The sequence below is a fragment of the Girardinichthys multiradiatus genome, chromosome 10, assembly GCF_021462225.1.
Source record: "Girardinichthys multiradiatus isolate DD_20200921_A chromosome 10, DD_fGirMul_XY1, whole genome shotgun sequence".
Taxonomy (NCBI): domain Eukaryota; kingdom Metazoa; phylum Chordata; class Actinopteri; order Cyprinodontiformes; family Goodeidae; genus Girardinichthys; species Girardinichthys multiradiatus.
In genome coordinates, this window is record NC_061803.1 from 17,388,440 (window position 1) to 17,411,222 (window position 22,783).

The 22,783-nt window shown below is 38.7% G+C and overlaps 1 protein-coding gene across 1 annotated transcript in view; it reads left to right on the forward strand.

The window, feature by feature from the left end:
- The first annotated feature begins 797 nt into the window (after positions 1 to 797).
- sdk2b (sidekick cell adhesion molecule 2b) overlaps positions 798 to 22,783 on the forward strand; it is a 543,702-nt gene continuing 521,716 nt past the window's right edge. Inside the window, exon 1 of the mRNA XM_047377275.1 lies at positions 798 to 2,020. Within this exon, the coding sequence (XP_047233231.1) occupies positions 1,933 to 2,020 (88 nt within the window). The 5' untranslated portion in view covers positions 798 to 1,932. The remainder of the gene's footprint in view (positions 2,021 to 22,783) is intronic.

Here is a 22,783-nt window from a genome sequence, read left to right on the forward strand (position 1 = left end):
GATAAGATAAGAGGCTCAAGATCAAGTTTGTTATTTTTTCTTGTATATTTCACAAACGAATCTGATTGTCATGCTCTGTCATGATAATAACATAAGAACCTGCTGAAAGAAGATTATTTTCCTCCCTTTAAAATATCCCTCAGAAAATAGTTAGTGGATTAATTTATTGGACTGTGTATTTATTGATGATGAAGAACAGAGTAGCTTTAAATGTTGTTTGGAAGGAACATCTCTGTCTTTGTCAAAATATTTGTGCTTATTAGACACATATGGTGCATCTCTGCTCTTGTGTGTTGCTTGTGTGGTCTTGTTGCTTGTTTACTTAGGCTAGCTAAATTAAAACAAGCAATGTTGCCATATTATGCTACTGTAGGTACTGTAGCTGCTGGGTAACTATACAAGTGAAGTGCCCCCCATTTATTTTAATAAATCTAGAATCTCAACTGAATAATTTATGTTGAATACATCAAGCAGTCTGTCTGTGGGTTTGGGGTGGAGCTAAATACCGTTCTGAAGGACAAACTGCAAGAAAGCTGCAAAAACATGAAACAGAGATCCACCTTCATGCTGGATAATGACGCTAAACATACAGCCTGAGTTGCAATAAAAACATTTAACTGGGGGATGGCCAATTCCAGTCCTCAATAGCCTGTGTCCTGCATGTTTTGATGATTTCCTGCTCAGACACAGCTGAATTAATGGCTGAATATATTCTGAGGTGGGTCATCAAGTTAAGCATAGGCCTACTAATGAACCACTCATTTGATTCAGGTGAACCAGGGCGACATTTTAAAAATGTAGGACAATGGCTCTACATGTTAATGTGTTAGAATGGCCTACCTAGTCAAAGTTTACAGATTCCCTGCATCCAGTCTGACTGAAAAGTGATACATAGCCTTTAAATAATAATGACCTCTTTGAATGCTGTTTTTTACAGAATCACTCTTAGTATTTAGAACATGTCCCTTTCAAATAGTTATTCAACTTAACAGAATCAATAAAGGGTAAGTCATGACTGTGGGGTTTACTACTCTATACCATCGTTCCATTCTAAATCGCCAGCTTGGAAAGTTTCATTTGTTTCACCATTTCTTTGATCTGGAAAGCCTTAAAATGTTCTGCACATGTTGAGTTGTACGGTGGGGTGTGCTTTTGCGCTTGACCGCATGGTGGCATCATGCGCTGCGCTGCCACTGCTATAGATCCAACTGTTACCTCATGAAGAACCCCGGACTCGTCCTCCTCACTATCCGACACACACAGACGAACCGGCTGCCTGGCACAGACTACAATACTATGACTGCGCGGAAGTCCCCCCGCCTTTGCCACAACCACCTCCACCAGCAGCAGCCTCCCTCATTCTCCGCTCCCAGAGCTGCGGAACTTCTCGTCAGCGCTGTTGTCAAACTGAACTGGCAACCTTGACAGTGCGCGGTGGAGAGGAAGTTTACAGGAGTGTGTCCGTGGCTCATTTTCTGCAGCTTCTCCTCGGAGAAGACAGGGGACAAAAGTCTTATTTTTGCTTTGGAGTTCCTGTAAGCCGCTGAAGTTTGGAGTGTAAAGGAAAAGGGAAGAAGGAAATTGGTGGATGTGAGGAGAAGGGAAGTGTGCGATCCATCAGTCATTACAGGTGCAGAGAGAGATAGAAATTGGAACTTGATCCCTCAGTCAGTAGGAAACATCATCCTGAGCATCACTAGTCTGTGGAATTGGAGTGAACTCGAACTGTAGAACAAACAGACTGTCTGACCGAATTTCAGCAGCAGCTGCTGTTCGCGTTCCGTGCGCTCTGGTTGGTGCGCTCCGACGGACAGCGAGGCGAAGTGAGACCCACGGGGCTGCAGCAGGAGAGCCTCGTCGGGGTTTCCAGCATCGGGGAATCAGACTCCAACACGCCTGGCACTTGTTGTCCGCTACGGTCGGCTTGGAACAATGTTGGGGAAGCGCTGGAGCGGGTCGATGTGGCGCGCCACATGGATTTTATTTCTCCCCTTTCTCATACACTCCACGCCAGCCCAAGGTAAGAAGCGGTGCCGATCAGGCCCCGCTGTTGTGTGTCGTCCCGCAGCTTTGCTGGGTGTTTATGTGGAAGTTTGTTTTTTCTTTCTGTTGTTTACACGCAGGAGCTCTGATGTTGTCATTGTTCTTTGGCTTTTTGCACCCACACTATGATCTCCTTGCCTCAAACACTTCTCTTGAAAAACATATTTAGACTTTTACTATATCCCTCATAACCTGAACGTAACCTGTATCCAAACTTCATTGGAGGTCAAGTCATACCTTCTTAAAGGTTTTTTTTTTCTACCTATTTTTCTTTTCAGTATAATTTTTCAATATTCTCTGTTTAAAACAAATGCAAAGCCACGTTTCATTAAAAGGCCAAGCAGATTCATAAGGGGTAATTACTTAATCAGTCCTCAGCGCTGGATTCTAAACTTTACACAGCATATAAACGGATGTGCAGCGATTAGCGCCAAAACGCTGGAAATTATTTTTTTCCCAAGAATGATTATGCAGCAGCCACGTTATTATGCACAATTTTAAGAATTTTAATAATTCGTTGGTCTGATTAGTATTACTTTCTCTACAAACACAGTGACTTAGATCAAAATCCCTCCAAATATCCCTGTAATATTCCAGTGGAGACACTGGGGAAACGGAGCGAGAGGGGAGTCTGATGCCAACATTTTCTCTAAAGCAGCTGTCACATCCCTGCAAGGTGTTACTTTCTAGGCTATATTTATCTGTATTTTTTTTTTTTACTTGCAGCAGTCACAAATTACAAATTGTGTTTCTTTTTTTGCACATGAACAGAACCGTTTATTTTGGAAAATATATTGCAGTTTACATGTAGGGTGCAAGTTTAACATAGAGAAAATTCAGAACAGAATCATTGGTCCTGTGGTTGCTCTCTTATAGCTGCTCCATCCATTTTCTTAACAGCTTGCAGGAATGCAATTTATATCCAGTGGGCAACAGGTGGGATATACCCTAGACAGTTCACCAGTCCATCAAAGGGCATCACAGAGACACACAGGATAAACAGCTATGCACACACTCATACCTATGGGCAATTTAGAGAGGCCAATTAACCTAACAGCCATGCTTTTGAACTGTGGGAGGAAGCCAGAATACCCAGAGAAAACCCTCTCATGCATAGGGAGAACATGCAGACTCTATGCCAAAAGACACCAGACTGGGATTCGAAACCCAGACCTCCGTGCTGCAAGACACCAACTTCACCAACGTGCAGCCCTCCAGAGCCATGTACATCCTATTCAGTGATGACCACAGTTTTTGTTTTGAATAGTTGCCTGCTTGAACAAACCCGATTTTTGTAAGGGAATGTTTTTTTGCTGTTAGAACTTGGGATAATTGTGTTAGGTTCACCTGGCAAGTACTGGGTTGGACCCCCTTTTGCTTTAGAACTGCTTTAATTTAACAAGAATTTAGGCATGGATGAAACATTCCTCAGAGATTTTGGTCCATATAGACACAGCATCAGAAAATAGTTAGCCAAAACTGGTAATAAAAGTCCAGATGTATCCATTCTTTCATGTTGTTTATGCTGAATTCTGAACCTACTATATAAATGTTGCAGCTGATATTGAGATTCACCAGCCCAAGAAAATTCTATCCAATCTGTTATTGTAGTTTTAGGGAGCTTGTGAATTGTGTTCTTGGTTCTCTTTGCTCAGCTGACCAGAGTGGTTCCTGGTGTGCTTTCTTGTATACTGAGCCCATCTGCTTTAAGATATGACATGTTGTGCATTCAGATATGCTATTTTGCATACCTTGGTTGTAATGAATGTCTATTTTAGCTACCTTTGCCTTTCTGTCATCTTGAATGTGTCTGCCTATTCTCCTCTGACATCAACAATTTTCTTTCACTACTCCTGCTTAATTGATATTTTCTCTTACAATTATCTGTACCCCTGAGGGATGCCGTGGAAATCCCAGTAGATAAGCAGTTTCTAAAATATTCAGACTAGTTTGTTTTGCACCAACAACCATGCCACGTTCAAACTAATTTATAGCCCATTCTTCCCCAATTCTGATGCTCATTTTTAACTCCAGCAAAAGACATCTTCACAACGTCAAGATGTCTTAATACAAAGGTGTCATACTCCAGACCTCAAGGGCCTGTGTCCTGCAACTTTTAGATGTGTTCCTGGTCCGATACACCTGAATCACAGACACGATACACCAGACACGTTCTACAGGGTCCTGCTAATGACCTAATTATTTGATTCAGGTGTGAGGCACAGGCCACCTAAAACTTGCAGGACCCCAGCCCTCAAGGACTGGAGTTTGACATCCTGTAAGTTGCTGCCATATAATTGTCTACTGATTGGCTAATTGACTACTTGTGATAATTAATTGAACAGGAGTGCCTAATGAAGTGGCCTTTGAGGGTACACCATGCAAAGTTACGTAAGTAACGCATTTCCCGAAGTAGCCACCCCCTTACCAACATATAAATCCCCAATAAAGCTCTGGCCAAATGAGAAATACAGATATGAGCCAATGTTGTAAAACAAAAATTAAATACATCAATAAATCAATAAAAAAATCAATAAATGTATAAGTAACTAAACATCACATAACAACAAGTAATCTTTACCTCCATTAATTCCATTTACCAAACCAAAATGGTGTATAACCAAAGTTGAACTGAAATGTCCTGCGGTGGAGGCAACCTGTGAATCACTTCCACCTAACTGCTACATTATGCTGAATTCAGAGTCCATTTGTACAGCCTTGCTTTCACTCATTTGATAGATCTGTACTACAGTATGTACATAAAATTCAAATACAATGTATGCAATATCACAATCGCAAAAGACTGCTTTGATGCAGTATTTAGTAAGGGAAAATATTTCTGGTGCCATGTATTCAAACTTTGCTTAGCAAAAATTATTTTTTTCAATTTGATGGCCTTTCAGTGCTTTTTATACCCTCCTTGGATCTAAATCTCAGTGGCCATTATGGTAAAGCTCCGGAAGATTGGTCGGGTCATGATGGATGAAAAGAAGAGTGTGAAAAATATGAGTTGATAACTGTGATATTGTCATAGCAATCATGTAATTTTTTTCCCAATGTATTGCAGCCCTAATCTTTACCAATTCTGGTGACAATGATATGACATCAGTGTGATTAAAAACCTTTTTTTTGTTTGCTTTTCTCTGCCTCCAAGTCACCATTTGGTTAGTTGGGATTCAAGTGTTGCTGTGACTGTGAGGAGAGAGTATTACCTTTCAAGATAGACTTTGAGCTCTTGCTGTGGCTCACTCAATAATACAATGTAGAAAAAGATGAAAAAAAAAAAACAGGGAAGATATCCATCATTCATGAGGCCATATCCTGGTGCCTGACATTTACAGGAGATTGATAACTAGTGTGTCCCAGGGATTAAGAGTCCTGACATTATTGTTTTCTCCCACTCTGTAACTATATCTCTACTTGCTGCCTGCTTCCTGTATGCCTGTCTTCTGCTCTCTTTCCCTGTGAATGCTTATTTAACCAAGCAAGCTGAATAAGAACATGTTACACCCAGTGGTAGCCTGGGTATTAGACTTTTGCTGTGTGCTTTCGTTTGGCTGTGCAGGGGCGTGGAAAGACACAAATGTGACTGCTCATGCCAGGGATGAAGTACTGCCAATCACTCTCGCTTTCCTTCTGTTCGGTCCATCGAGCCGTGGCTCTCAGATCCCATTACATAGTCGCTCCCGGGTCAGAAATGTAGGATTTAATTGGACTCTCTTCAGACCGTTCAGAGTGCAGTTTGTTGGAAGGGACCCTGGTGTTGGCTGCTCTCTCTATGATTAAAGAACATGATGAGGCGAGTAGCATGCCTCTGGATGGACGTGTTGGCTGTTGCACGCCACGTTTTAATGACCAGTCCACTAAAACAGCTTTTTAACAACGGGAGAATGGCCTTCGTCAGACCAAAGGGCTTTAAAGTCTTCCTTTAGGGCTTGTTGAGCAGAGAGAGATGAACTTCTGTGCCTTAACGTTGGATCTTGTCACTCATCATAATTGTGCACAGCAGGGAAGAGGAAAGAAGTCTTTGCACTGATAAAGATATTTTAGAACCTGTCTCATGGCTGGAAAATGTACATTCAAGCTCTCAGCAGTTTAGATGTTCAAATCAAGATTCATAAAGTATTTCATGCTTCAAACAAAGATCCTTTAATGCCTAAACATTCTGACTCGTTTCTGACACACAAGCACAACCTTTAGTTTTCCTTAAAATGTGCATCGTCTAAAAGTGATAGCTATATGTCTGTTTGGTGTCTCTTAGTTCTTTTGATGAGTTCAAATCAAGACAATACCAGGCTCACCTGCTGGTTTTGTCTTTTCTGATAAATCTATTTTGGATCTTAGAGCAGGGGAGGTCACTATTGAACTGTCAAGTTGGCAATACACAGTCACATTTAATAGAAAGTGCAGTTATAGTGCATAATAAAAAATAATACAGTCTTTTACAGGTTACACAGTTATTTAAATCTACCCTCAATTATACAAATACACAAGATTCCAAATGATAGCAAAAAAAAACTTTATGAAAAACGTAATACATCACATGATTCAATATGTGGTGTAGAACCACCTTTAGTAGAGAAATCAGAAGTCTTTTACTGTATGAATTTATTAGTGTCGCATGCGTTGTAAAGAAATTTTGGCCTGACGTTTGACTAAAATAATTTTATTTACAGAGAAATTGTTGACCTAATGGCTGCAAGTTGCCGAGGTCTCATGGCTGCAAAACAATAAAAAATCATTACCCCTCCGCCACCTTTTTTGACATGTAGTATGATATGTTTTGGAGAAAACCACATACAACTTATCAGCACAAGACTGGAGCAGGGAATTATGACCAAACATTTCCACCCTGATCCCATCTTTCCAAAAGACATTGTTTCAAAAGTCTCTAACTTTTCATGAAGTTTAACATTTGATATGCTAACAGAGGCTAACTGAGGTCCGTCGGATGTCTTTAATTATCTCTCTGAGATTTGCATCATCTTGCATTGGGGCAAATTTGCTGGAATGTCCAGTCATGGGAAAATTGGCGACTCATTATTTTTCAATAATCTTTTTCCTTGTAGAATGATGTATTTGAAATTGTTTAAAAATTGCCTTATAACTAGAGATGAGAGAGAGATATGTAGTTTGGTGTCAGCATGCATGTAGTAACTGTCGATGCATACTCAGTATCAGGGGGTGCTGCAAAGTCAACGCCAGTGACTGTCCACTGTCACTACATGCTCATCCAGGAGGAGTGACTGCTACAAGTCACTGACTCGATGCAATCTGGTGTGTTTCCTTAGACAGAAAAACTTTTAACCAATTTGAATAAATAACTGAATCTGACTGCACTGTGCGATTGTTAGGATTAATTGGAATGTATTTACCTGACTTGAAATCTGTGTGATTCAATTAAATTGACTTTGTGAAGTGCCTTGAGACTACATGTGTTGTGAATTTGCGCTGTATAAATAAAACTGAATTGAATTGGTTGATTTTCAGTTCGATCAGCTCTGACTGCTGACTAGCACTATCAGGTTGCCTGAGCAACAACATACTTTGGTTTGATTGTGTTTTTTTAATGTAGAAAATTCAAACTTTGTGTTATTTTTTATTATCAGCAAGGTGCTTCAAAATGAAGCGCACAAATGTAAGAAGCTATTTAAACAAAAACAATTTTTTATATGACATGTTGATGGCTTGGAAGAAATCTCAAGTAAAGCAAGGGTCTTTATTCTCTAAGAAATACACACTAAAACAGATGCTAAGCTACATAATAAAATTGTCTTTGCTTTTAAAGATCAGTAAAATTGCTTTACAGCAGTTGCTTATACACACAGTGTAACAGTCCCTCTGCTCTTAACATCAATAATTAATTACCACTCATTTCCTGTTTTCTTATGTTATAGTTAGAAAGAAACTGGAATCAGTATCTTGAAAATTGGCCACAAAATGCTAATCAGGGCATCTCTACTTAAAACCCTTCTTAAATTGATAAGCAGCAACAACTGCTTCCCTAAGACAATTGCTGATGTCTTTTTGGCATTGTGTTCCAAAGCCGCAAAATGACAAAACTTCAGCTTTTAATATAAGTGGTCACAATTGCCGATAAACACTTTTTGCAGTTTTTCAAATTCATTTGAACAACATCTGGGTCCTTCTTTCTCTCCAAAATGCCCTGGAAGCAGCAAGGGTATACTTAGATTTATACACATACCATTTCCATTTTGGCTTCCTCTTTCAGCATTGAAGGATGACAGCATGGAATCGGCTTTTTACACTTGCTCACATGTATGATCATCCTGATATGTAGAATCCTGGAAATGAAATAGAGGATTCTGTTATCCTACCATGCCCGTGCTTCTAAATCTCTTATATCCCGCTGATCTAGGTAGACATGTTGAAGCTTACCTTAATTTTGATTGGAGCTTTGTTGAAGTCGTCTTTCTGTCAGAAGGTGTGACATTTAAAATAACTTACTTTTATGCCATTAAGAGGATGAGAAAATGTTCAAATTGGTGGTCTTTTCTGGCCTTTGCATAGAAAAATACACCATGGAATGAAATGCATGCAGTCTGGGTGAACCTATTTCAAAAGAATGCAAATTTTAATTAATTCTTATCACAAAAAAATAAGGCACATAATCAAAGGTATGCATGGGTGTTCCCTGTGTGGCACTTTCAGACAAGCAACATTTCCAAAAGAAGCAATGTTGATGACATTTTTTCCTTAATGTGCTTTTTCAAATTAAAGCAGTCAAATAAAGAGGACTGCTCAAAGAGCTTTAGCTTAATCAAAAAGTGAAATAAAAAAAGTCTGAATGTCTAATCATCTCTTTAGAAAAATAGCAATAAACCTGAATCTCTGCAGAGAAAGTCAAGATATTAATAAAAGCTCTGTATTTCACAGTCATCATGACTTCAACAGCCTGTTTCACCTATATAGGATTTTTTAAATGAACTTTTGACAGCAAAAGAGAACATTTCTTGGCAGGCATTTTGCCAGAAATATTCGTTCCATTCATTATGAAGGAGGTACGGGTGTCACTTTCTAACTGTTTGGTTGCTCAGTGCTGCAATGTGTATTTCTTGCTTGTTGAAATTTTCAAGTTATATCCTAAAGCTAGAGTCATGAAATGTAATGTTTTTGAATATAAATTTATTTTTTTGTATAGAGACAAGTGGTTAAGTTTTGACAAATGCCATACTCTGTATTGCCATTTATAGGCTAAGATAGTTTGCAATGTCTGTACCCAGATGTTCTTTTGATTGCATAAAACTACCCCTGCACCAGTTACATAGCAAGAGATAAACCAGTTTTCCTTGATTGACTTTAAACTGTGATCAGCAGGTCAGATACTGAAAAATATGCATTTTCTTTGTTTTTCGTTAATGTCTGCCACAAGTTTCTGAAATCCATAAAAACCTCAAAACAGTACTGTAAAAACAACCAACAGTACTGTACTCTAGGACACTTTCTTGAGTTTAATAAAAATCAGAGCAATATAATGGGGAAATGGGGATAATCTTGTAATTCCTTCATTTTCAAAACTATTCCCTCTACTAAAGAACCTGCTGCATACCTTTTTCTTTCATTTGTTATAGCAAATAGAAAAAAAAATTGCTTGGAGTTGGTAAGATCTGAAAGAAAATTGGAAATTGATATATCTTAGGTGCACTGGGATTATTTATCTCTAGTAGCAACACATCAAAAATTCATATTGGCTAGATGGCACTCTCATATAAGCCAGTAAAACCCTCCTCGACCATTGTCACTCTGACAGGTCATTCCCTATTTAGGATCATACTTCCTGCTGTTGGCAAACACTTTTCTTTTTTATTTAAAACATAAACTCTTAAATCTCCCTTCTTTATGACTTCTAGCTGTGTAACTTGGTGGTCTGATAGGAGCAGAGTGAACCCACTCAGTCCACCCACAACGGTTGTTGCAATAGTAAATTGTGATATCAAGGTTTCAACCACTGATATCATCATTGGGTATTGACTGATTGGCTGTATACAAGTTGTTGAAGCCAGTCTCTAGATTTATCACTGTATGACTAAGAATACGTCTGAAGGACTGAGTTTGCTTGAAGTGGCATCTTAAACACAAATTAGTTAGTTAGATAGTTTTCTGGTAAACCTTAATGCCACTATTGATGTTTAATATGAGTGAAAATGGGCAAAGTGAATGTAAGAGAAGCCTCTGAAAAAGATCCCATCGATGTTAGACTATGAATGATTTGTGAAGACAGGGGTGAGAGGATGTCTCCAGACTACAAATGTCCTGATTTGTCAGTCATCCTAATTGACAGACTTGAGATGTCGTTTCCTCGTAGCAGCTGTGTGCTGTGGAATGATTTTCAGAAATAGAAAAAAAAAGAGGCAGGGGGGTTGAGTCTGTCCTAGATCTTTGGCAAAAGGTCACATCGTATCGTTTTTAGTATTCAGTGCTGGCAGAAAAATTAATGGTCAAAGTCCAGTGATAGATTTTCCAGAGGTTTGTCCACAGTTTCACCGTGCTGCATTCAATGGGATGATTTTTTTCACCCAAGGTCTGTATAGTAACAAATCCACAGAAAATCTTTATTATTTTTTGTCACTGGAAAGCAATTCGAAAGCTCTTGGAAGTGGAACCGATTTTTATTGATCTCAGTTTCCAATAAGAATTAATGTAGGCAACTAAGAGTACGTTCAATTGAGGCTGTTTCGCTGTCCCTACATTTAAATACACATTCAGAGATAAATTCAAATTTTAATAGCTGCCCAGGAGTTACATTCAAAAACAGAGAGGTCTAAAAACTTTGGCTGTCCATTTTCTGCTTGACTGGCCCTGACTGCTGACTGGCCATTTGTAAACTCAAGAATCAGATTTTTCTTTTTATAATTAGTGAAGGTACAATACACAAGTGCCACGATGTCGTGCCGACAAGAACACTTGTTAGCATGAAAGCTCTGACTAGATTAAGAAAGCTTAAAGTTAGATATTCTCTGTATCAGTAAGGTTGTTTAAAAGTAAAGTCAAAGGAAGCATAGAGATGTTACCTATAAAGAAACCGTATTTTTTTGGCAGATCATTTAGGCTGCAAAAGTGTGAGAGAAACATATAGTAGATAACTGGAAGACTGAACAGAAACAGCAAAGGTGTCTTGTTATATACATTTGAGCTCTTAGCTCATGCCATTCATGGATCATAATGCATCTGGAAATGTTGACTTCCTTTTTAAAATTGTAGTGTTTCGGGTACAGATCTGCAATCTTTAGGGAGGGTGTTTTACTAATGCTAGTCACCAGTATAAGATACCAACGGCATACAGTTACAGTTGGCAGCTGTAATAATTTTTTCTTTGCTTAGAAGAGTAAAACCCTGTTCTATCTCACAGTCAGCCTGACTTCACGTTTGTTGAACTAAGCATCTCTGCATGTTTGGTTTCCGATATCTGTTGAATTCCTACTCATTACTTAATCAGATACTGATTAGTTGATCACCTGAACCAAACAGCAATGTGAAAGACTGGTGGAAGGCATGACAAGGAGCATGTGCACTGTGTTTGGAATTCAGCGTTATTCCACTAAATACAGATTTCTGAGCTCTTTCTAAGTTAAACCATTAGTAGTTTGCTATTAATTTAAGTCTGAAAAAGTGTTTGCTTAATTGTAAACAAATGCAATTCTCTTAAACAGTAAAGCAAAATAGACATTTCTATTTTGAATTTGTGAGAACTGTTTTCAGTAATTATTATTATTATTTTTTCTCAAATACATACCCATATAAGTAAAACCAGAGAAACTAAACTAAATCGCAGGGGTTTCATAACTTTTCCAGTGGTGTGAATAATTGAGTGCTCATAGAAGGAAGGCGTGGAAAAAATGCTTTGATTGGTGTTCTCATAACTTATCGTGTTGTTCGTAAAGACGGATTCGAATCGGCCAAAATTGACATGGCCATGACAAAGCTTTACAAAAACCTATAAATCAGAAAACCAGATCAGTTCATCACTGTTTGGAATACTTAACAGTAAATATACAAATATACTCTTGGCATATCTCCTTGACGATTTGAAATTAAGAATGCCTTCACAGTGAAAGGACATTAGCCTAAGACAAAAACTAACTAGAATGCAGATGATCTTCGTAGAATAGCAACACAACTGACTCTCCTTCAGGCCAGATTGAGCATGGCAGTTTCTTGAGTATGCACAGAACCTCCATAGCAAGGTTGTGTTGCTTTATTATTATGGTGGCAGCATGTTTGGGTCTTACAAGTGAATCAATGACCCGGGACTTGTGGTGCAGCTTGGCATTGTTAGTGAGAATTCGAAGCAGGAGCAGGGGCGTTCATACCATAGCTGATAGATTGTGTAGGTTGTGAAAAGTTGTGTGAAGACACACTGAAAAAGAACAGACAATTTCTTAGCTTATCGGTGGTGACAGACATGTCAAAAAACACCCCACTAATATTTACAAAAACGTATAAAACCTGTTCTATTCCAAAGTATGGAATCTAGTGATTAAACTATCCTCCGCTGAAATCTAATAATCTGTTCTGTTTCGGTGCAATTCAGCAAGATGTGTCCAGTGTGTGTTAAAGGCACCAACTGACACATGGAAATTGATTGGATGAACTCTGGCAAATGCAATGTGCCAACTCCGTGGCAAATTTGGTATGTTTTCATCTATGTGCTTTTAAATAAAATGAAGGTTGATTACATGAAACAATGGTGAACACTTTCATGAAAGATAGATTTTAACTACAGAACTGTCAGAGCAAAAAACCTCACTTGGCAAGAGTGTGATTATGTGACAGAGAGACGGAGGAAGAAGAGGAAGGAGGAGGGTGACAGATTGACAGATTCTCAGTGACATTCTCATCTTGATGTAGAAATATACATGCTCTTCATCTGACACATTTCCTATGTTTGTTCTTTAATCACTTGACTGATGTCTATTTTCTGCTTAGTTTGGCTCAGGCCAGAGGCAAAGCCTCAGGATGAAAGAATCTGAAGACCACATGAGTTAACAACTGATTGCTGTAAAGTTTAAACACAGCTCATTCATTTTTCACACATTCTATTACAAGATAGAAAGAGTTCAAAATCAACCTGTTTTTTCTTTGTACTAATTTAAATCCTGCTGCTATTCATGTCTTTTTTTACTGTGCAAAGTCTGCTTTCTTGGTTAATTTTCTGAGTTAGCTAGTTATTTACAATGGTTATCTGTGATCCACAGCTTTTGTGTTTTTGTTCTCACCTATGTTTGTATTTAGGTCTATTTTGTGCTCATTAGTCTGCCATTCCTCAGTTCCCTGTTTAGTTTTTAGTTTTTCCCTCAGCTCCTCTGCATTCCATCAATTATGCTCACCTGGTCTTCATGTAGGTTACTACATGAAGACCAGTATTTAAGTTCCAGGTTTTTGTTTCCTTGCTGCTGGATTCTGTGTTGCTGCCTCCATGGTTCCTGGCCAGATTTTCCTGTAAGTTTTTCACTTTTGTCATTAAAATATATTCTCATCATGCCTCTGCCTCTGTCCAGTTGCAATTTTGATCCAGAAAAACCTCAAATAATGACAATCTGCATCAGTTTTGAACCTTGCAGTAAGTTGTTTATTTTACTGACAGACCTCCATACATGGCTCAGAGCTTGATGCCAAACGCTTGTTTTACAATAGAACTACTCTAAAATAGAAAATGGCCCATTTCTTTCCTTTCCTTTGCTAAAACAGAGGTTTAATCCAGCCCCCCAATCTTAGACAATAGAGCCGACTGATAGCTTACTGCAACAGGCAGAGGAGAGGTAGTGCTACTCTACAACTCCATACAACCAGGAAAAAACTAATTCCTTCTTGAAAAGGTTTAAGGAAGCAGGAATAGTACGATTTTGAAACTGACTTTTTAAACATGTGACATGGTAGTTGGAAACCACTCCAATCTGCGTTCTAATTTTATTATGCTAATTTGGTCCACTTGTGGCTGTTAGTAGCATTTCTAACTGTATGATTTAGTAACATAATCAGCAAAGTTTCCACGCTAAAGTGAATTTTGGCCTTCAGATTTACACACTCTTACAAAAGAAATCTTACATTTCTAAAATAAACAGTGTGCTTCATGACATCTGACATCCTTTCAAATACAAGCCTCTGTGGGTGGACTAATTGTATTTATTGTATTGCATGTTTCACTGGGACCTGAAGCAGCATGTCAACATTACCCCCTCCAACCACCAATCAATGCCAACCTGATCTCAATCTCAGCAGCTGCTCCATCACCCTGCCTAAAAAAGTCTGTCAGTGGGATTTCTGTTTAGTTCATTGAAAAGCTGATTATAGGTATGACTTAAGAACCAAACAAGCTGGAATTAAAATAATATGCCATTAACGTCTCTTTGTGATATGAATCGCATAAATGCGTTAAAACACCACATTTAACTCTTGTAGTAGCTTCTTTTTTAGGTGTTAAGGCTTTTTCTAGGAACCTTATCATTATCTAGGTACCATAAAAAATATGTCATTTTCTTATACTTTATTGCAACAAATGATGTCATTTAACTTAGTCATAAAATATATAAATGGTGCCACCAGTAGCTCCTGGCTCTGCAGAGGGTGCAGCAAGGTAACAGTGTTGAGACATAACCATTACCATCCCACATCTATCTGCACAGTGATTGTATTTTATTCCAAATTCCCTCATTGCCCAGCAAGCCAATATGATTTGTTTTTTTTTTTTGCACTCATGGTACATTTTTTAAACTTTGATCTTAACATTTTCAACCAGTCCAGATCACAGAAGCGCCACTTCTGTAACTTCAAAACGACAGTTTGATTTAAAAGGAATGGATTTAAACTGCACCATTTTATCGTTAATTATTTTTTTCCCCTAAACGTGATGCAGCCCAGGGTGTTTGACCAGAGTGAGAACTAAAGTACTTAGGCAAACTTGGCCATGAACAGCCTCTTTTAAACTCCTCTCATTTTTACACTCTGCTGCCTGGAATATGACACAAAGGGGTCTGGTTAGTGTTTGCCAGAGCTGCCCTGTTTGTCTTTGCATAGATATTAATGTGGTCTCTGAGGCTGAGAAAAGAGGTCAGTCTGGCTTCCTGGGAACTGTCACTGTACTCCGAGATCAACAAGGGTCAGAGTTCGTAAATGACCAGCAGTACTGAAAACAATCTGGGGTTCTTGTCAGTCCAAAAACAGAATATCCCTTTGTTTCTCTTTGGACTTTTGTAGTGAAAGCAGATTTTAATGCTCTGCCATACATCCTAATTAGGAGCCTGACCCAAATAGATCAGATTGCTGATTGCTCATGTGCTTAAACAGCTTGTTTGATCATTTGCGAAGGCATTTTCATTTACTGGGGCAAGCTGGATCACCTTATCAGAGAGTACTGTGCCATTTGTAGCTTGTATCTGTGTACATCCATAACCTCTTTCTTTTGTGCTGTTTAAAGAAAGCTTTTCTAAAGACTGTGATGGAAGAATTTGTTTATGCTTAAATCTCATGCAATATCAATTTTGCCTTCCATAATCTTATAACTGTGAACTTAAGGTTAAGTTATGTTATATGTTTATTTTATTGTGCATGTGAGACTCTAGTTGGAACTCACAGGAAAGACGAACAAAAAGTTAGTTCTCATTAATTTGAGTTGCCGAGAAACTAGTTCTCACTGTTGGTTTTGTGAATTTTGGATATCTCCTGACTGTGGTATAAAAGGATTGTACTAACTGTGCAAGTCAGAGCAAACACACTGGCTCTCTGTGGGTACCTTTACTCTAATCTTGCAAGGTTACTTTAATAAACGTACCATAAAAGTACATGGATACAGAGCATTTTACTTTTACTGTCATATTACTATGAGTGACATATATTTTGTTGAGGTAAGCCAAACCAATGTTCTGCATGCTACCAGTTCTAAATTTGATCAATCTGGAGGCATTGTGTGCAATTTTTTACAGAGAATATCAGTAGCCCTGAACCAACAACAGATTCAACCATAAAAATTGGTTGTGGTTGGCAAGTAATATATTGAGGCTGACAATTTATAATCTATTGCGGTGTTTTATTGTAGACATATTAGGTGTTGGCTAGTATGAAATTCTAACAGTAGTCATAATTTTAACATGGAAGGACAATTATACATACCGTATTTTCCGCACTATAAGGCGCACCGGATTATAAGGCGCACCTTCAATGAATGGCCTATTTTAGAACTTTTTTCATATATAGGGCGCACCGGATTATAAGACGCATAGAATAGAAGCTACTGCAGTCAAACGTTTGACTGGGGTTGCGTTATGCATCCACTAGATGGAGCTGTGCTAAAGAGAATGTCAACAAAACAGTCAGTCAAACTTTATTAATACACTACAAACCAGCGTTCTGATAACTCCATTCACTCCCATGGTAAGGTCTCCTCTACATAGAATTCTATTGAATAGAGCCAACCGCATGTTAGGAATGCATTGGAGTCTATGAAGTTGAAGTTGAAATCAAACGTTAGTTAAAACGTGAAAGGGAACTTTTCCCTGATTCAGTAAACACGTAAAAGAAACAGTTTGATGCACTAAATCAAACGTTAGTACTGTTAACCTTTCCTGTTTCTGTCCCCTGACCGTAGTCTGATGACACAGGGGAGACGCTTTCTCCAGGGCCGAAGTTACTAGTTTCCTCGGGGTTAACTCCCTCACTCATACGTTGCTGAGTTGAGCATGAAGAAACGGCATCAAAACACTGAGTTGTTGACGAGATTCGGGGTTCTTTTTAATGACTTTGCAGCACGTAAAAACACAGGGCTTACAGACTCATACACCGCTGCTCCGGTCGCCGTCTCTACCCACACCACACACAATAATACCGACGTCACACCTTCACTCTTGATTCTCAGCCACGACAGCACACAGCGCCACCTTTGTCCGGAGGAGTAATGTCAACATCTTCCATACATACACACGAAACATACACCCCACACACTGAGCTTCTAATCACATATAGTTCAGGCAATTCCTGCAACAGTACATTCAAACGTTATACACACACAAGTGGTGTTAGACTAGGAGTAAGCACAGTACAGGTGTTTACCGCTATTACTTCGGCGACGCCCCTGACTACGGTAGCCGTAATGCTGCAAGCGGTGCGGCTTTGTAGTTTACCAGTCGTACTGAAACATTTTGACAGAGCGCCGTGTACAACCAGTATGGATCAACCAATTAACCAATTGATCCATATATAAGGCGCTCCGGATTACAAGGTGCACTGTCATTTTTTGGGAAAATTCATGGTTTTTAAGTGCGCCTTATAGTGCGGAAAATACGGTAGTTTTAAATAATAATAAAAAAATAGATGAAACTCAGTCAAGTTTGATGGCAATTGTTGGTGCACATCAGTTTTCAAGTTTTGCCACAAATTCTCAATTGGATCTTTTGGCACTCGTGGCCTTTATTTAACAGCGATTCTACAGGAAATATGGTCGGGAGTGAAGAAGAAGGCATGCGGCAAATGGCCCGAGACTGGGAATCATACCCAGGACAGCTGAATTGAGGACTAACCTCTGCACGTAGTGCACCTGTTTTAACAACCCAGCTTTCAATTTCTCAATTGAATTTAGGTCTTGACTTGGACTTGGCCAACCTATGAATATGCTTTGATCAAAACCATTCCTTTGTTGCTCTAGCAGTATTTTTAGGGATGTTGTCCTGCTTGAAGGTTCTCTTTCATGAAGCCTGTATGTAGCCCCATTTATCTTTCTTTCCATTAGCTGTGTGCAGTTTTAGTGTACCTGGTCAGGATAGGCATCTCTACATCATGATGTTGTCACTACTATGTTTTACTGTGAGAATAGTGGGTTCAAGGTGAACAATTCCTTTTTTTACTCCCATCTCTGTCAGAAAGGCCATATTTTGGAGTGAATGACTCATACGTTTCCTGTTAATAGATTTTCCCACCTGAACTTTCTTTGCAGATATACAGGTCCTTCTCAAAAAATTAGCATATTGTGATAAAGTTCATTATTTTCCATAATGTCATGATGAAAATTTAACATTCATATATTTTAGATTCATTGCACACTAACTGAAATATTTCAGGTCTTTTATTGTCTTAATACGGATGATTTTGGCATACAGCTCATGAAAACCCAAAATTCCTATCTCACAAAATTAGCATATCATTAAAAGGCTCTCTAAACGAGCTATGAACCTAATCATCTGAATCAACGAGTTAACTCTAAACACCTGCAAAAGATTCCTGAGGCCTTTAAAACTCCCAGCCTGGTTCATCACTCAAAACCCCAATCATGGGTAAGACTGCCGACCTGACTGCTGTCCAGAAGGCCACTATTGACACCCTCAAGCAAGAGGGTAAGACACAGAAAGACATTTCTGAACGAATAGGCTGTTCCCAGAGTGCTGTATCAAGGCACCTAAGTGGGAAGTCTGTGGGAAGGAAAAAGTGTGGCAGAAAACGCTGCACAACGAGAAGAGGTGACCGGACCCTGAGGAAGATTGTGGAGAAGGGCCGATTCCAGACCTTGGGGGACCTGCGGAAGCAGTGGACTGAGTCTGGAGTAGAAACATCCAGAGCCACCGTGCACAGGCGTGTGCAGGAAATGGGCTACAGGTGCCGCATTCCCCAGTCCTGGGCTACAGAGAAGCAGCACTGGACTGTTGCTCAGTGGTCCAAAGTACTTTTTTCGGATGAAAGCAAATTCTGCATGTCATTCGGAAATCAAGGTGCCAAAGTCTGGAGGAAGACTGGGGAGAAGTAAATGCCAAAATGCCGGAAGTCCAGTGTCAAGTACCCACAGTCAGTGATGGTCTGGGGTGCCGTGTCAGCTGCTGGTGTTGGTCCACTGTGTTTTATCAAGGGCAGGGTCAATGCAGCTAGCTATCAGGAGATTTTGGAGCACTTCATGCTTCCATCTGCTGAAAAGCTTTATGGAGATGAAGATTTCATTTTTCAGCACGACCTGGCACCTGCTCACAGTGCCAAAACCACTGGTAAATGGTTTACTGACCATGGTATCACTGTGCTCAATTGGCCTGCCAACTCTCCTGACCTGAACCCCATAGAGAATCTGTGGGATATTGTGAAGAGAACGTTGAGAGACTCAAGACCCAACACTCTGGATGAGCTAAAGGCCGCTATCGAAGCATCCTGGGCCTCCATAAGACCTCAGCAGTGCCACAGGCTGATTGCCTCCATGCCACGCCGCATTGAAGCAGTCATTTCTGCCAAAGGATTCCCGACCAAGTATTGAGTGCATAACTGTACATGATTATTTGAAGGTTGACGTTTTTTGTATTAAAAACACTTTTCTTTTATTGGTCGGATGAAATATGCTAATTTTGTGAGATAGGAATTTTGAGTTTTCATGAGCTGTATGCCAAAATCATCCGTATTAAGACAATGAAAGACCTGAAATATTCCAGTTAGTGTGCAATGAATCTAAAATATATGAATGTTAAATTTGCATCATTACATTATGGAAAATAATGAACTTTATCACAATATGCTAATTTTTTGAGAAGGACCTGTAGTTATATCAGACCTACTAGCTACTTTTGTAATTATTGCCTGGCCTTTCAGTTTAGTTGGATATCCATGTCTTGGTAGGTTTGCTGTTGTTCGATACAGTTTCCATTTTTGGATATTTGATAAAATAGTGGTCTGTAAGAGGTTGAAGCTTATTGTTTAAGAACCTAGTCCTACTTTAAACTTCCCCACAACGTTATCCTTGGCCTGTCTGCTGTGTTCCTTGGTCTTCATGATGCTGTTTGTTCACTAATGAACTAATCAACAAGCAGAGCTCTAAGGCCTTCACCGAACACCTGCATTTATTCTGAGATCTTATTGCACACAGTTGAACTGTATTTACTAGATAGCGGGCTTTTAAAGGCAATTGGTTAAAGTAGATTATATTTAGATTTATCAGAGTGAAGGGGGCCTGAACACAAATGCATTCTATACTTTTCAGATTTCTATTTAAAAAAAAAAACATTGAAAAAACATGTACTGTATTCCTTTTACAAAAATGTGCTACTTCTGTTGGTCTGTAGTTAATAATACAAATAAGAAGCTTAGAAGTTAGTGTTTTTAACATCATAAAATGTGAGAAAGGTCAAGGGATATGAGTACTTTTGCTAGGCATAGTACATAAGGAGAAAACAGTTTCAAGTGTTTAATGTCTGACACTGATTTTAAATCAGAATCAACTACAATATCAAATTTCAAATTGAATCTAATGTATTAAAGAAAAATTTTGAGTCAATTAAAGCTAAGCCATTAGAAAGATAGCAGCCTGCACAGATGTGCAAATAATAGAAGACCTAAGTAAAAACAAAAACATAAAGATAATCAGTTGCTAATTGTAGTAATATTCAGTATTTTCCTTTCTGTTGTTCTGCTCTTTTAAAGTAACACTTCAAGTTACATAGATATTAATTTTATCATCTTTAAGACTGTAGTAGACTGTTTATTTCACTAACAGGCATGACAACTTTTGTAGGTTGTGGCCAAACGTGTTTGGGTGAGCTAAAAAAGAGTGAAAGGTCTCTCAAACATCTCACACACCTGGTATCCAGTACTGGATTTTTTTGGAGATGGGTTGCTGTCAGAAATAGTTCCAGACAGCTGAATTTGTATGATTAAATCAGGCGAAGAATTTTGGGCGACTGCAATTTTCTGCCATGATACACTGCTGACTGGCAGCACGCATAAAGAACTATACCTTTTGCTACAACTATAAGCACAAATACAGTACTAGGTATTTTTTAGATTATTTAATTGTAGGAAAAATATTTACTAGTGGTTCTCAGTGGTCATGTGCCAGTTTGTAATGTCATTAAACCAAATCTACTGCACAGTTATGTTTCAGTGTCTCAAAACTGACCTCAGCATTACTCAGAATTCAATTGCAAACTTCACCCTTTAGGTGGAATATCAGGCATACTAAAGCATGCAAATGGGAAGCATCACTCAAGACTTGTTTACCATCATGATCCCTCATTTGGTGAGATGGAAATGTGAGTAAGCTTTAGATTGCCAGGCATTTTGTGATGAGAATGACTAGTGGCTTTAGAAACCACCTCTGAACTCTGTAATTGTCCCTTTTGGGAGGTGTTTAGTGTGACAGAGTGTTTTATAATTGTAGCTGTGTAGAGAAATGTTGGTCAGTTTATACCAACAGAGCAGTAAGCTGTCTTAACACTCACACCTCTGAAATGTTGCAACACACTGGGATTTACTTGAGTTTTAAGTTGCTCTGGAGTGACATACACAGAAAATGTCAACTGAAATCGTAAAGGGACATTAATTTCTACATTTCTCAAGCCATTAATTTTTGACTGAATAGAAATTCATGTTAAACTGGCAGTATTTTCTGCATAGTTTGGCAATAGTGTCATGATTCCATGTTGGAGAACCTGGATGACAACCAGAAAGGTTTTAGCAGTTTATAAGGGGATGGTAGAGGGTCTGATCAACTCTGACAATCTTTAACAGACATCTCATCAAAGGCTCATTCCCTATTTCGCCATCCCATTACGCTTCCATCCAACATTTGGTTCTGCTGCCTATTTACTCATCCTATCCAGGAATAATGGGGCCTTCACCCCCAGTAGGATTAATCAGCCATAACCATATGCTACCATGTGCAATTATGCTGCAATTTTGACCAAAGGAAACAGCTGTTGCCGTTTGAAAGGATGGAATAAGATTGTAATTGCTTTAACTTTGATTTGTATGATGCTTTGATTTGAGGAGAACAATTTTTTTTGCTCTATATAATAACATAGAATGAATAGAACTATTAGAACGTTAGACTTTTCCTGCTACCAGGATCCAGATGCATTTGGAAGGATAACCTTGATGTTATGAGCTATTACTCAGACATTATGGAAGAAATGACTATGCTCATTCATTTGGGTTTGAAATTGTTTTCTTTTTTCAGAGGTGATGTCTCAGACTCATTCGTTTACTGAGATCTGAATATGTTTATGCCTTCTAGTGTTTTCACATTTTGAATCAGAAGGTTCCCTAATCCCCCATGTAAGACAGCTTCATCTAAAGTCATCTCAGTTGAATTTCTTTTCAAAGCAGCATCCATACTTATATCTTCTAGCCTTCTTGTTTACTCACTTTAATGCCAGCATTTAATGACAAAAATGTACCAGCTGTCCAAAGCTTAAGGTGTTAGATGTTGGGAGGGAGAGATTTGCCATTTGAAGGAAGGAAATCTATAGGGAAAGTCTGCATTTCCAAGAAAAGAATATGCCATATGTCCCATTCCTCATAGTGACATGTAAAATCGTATACTTCTTAAAATTGTTTTTGTGGAATCACAACCCAAAATAGCAACATATTTAATTGGGATTTTATGTGACAAACTAGTGCATAATTTTGAGTGGGTTTCAAAAGTTTTTATAAATAAAGGGTTTTGGCATGTGTTATCAGAAGGTTTTACAAAATATTGCATTGTATGAGTGGCTCCTTTGGATCTTAAGGTTATATTGTGTAGTCTTACTATGCATAGAGAAAAAACTAACACCGCACATCACTTTGAACACATCATCCCCATTTTGAAACATGGTGTTGGCAGCATCATGCTGTGGAGGTGTTTTACTCAGAAATAGATAAGCTAATCAGAGTTCGTGGTTGTTACAAAATAACTTATCAGTAGGCAGTTGATCATAATGAGTTTTGATTTCCCAGCTGCTGTAATTCTCGGTTGATAATTGCTGACTATGTAGTAATTTAAAGA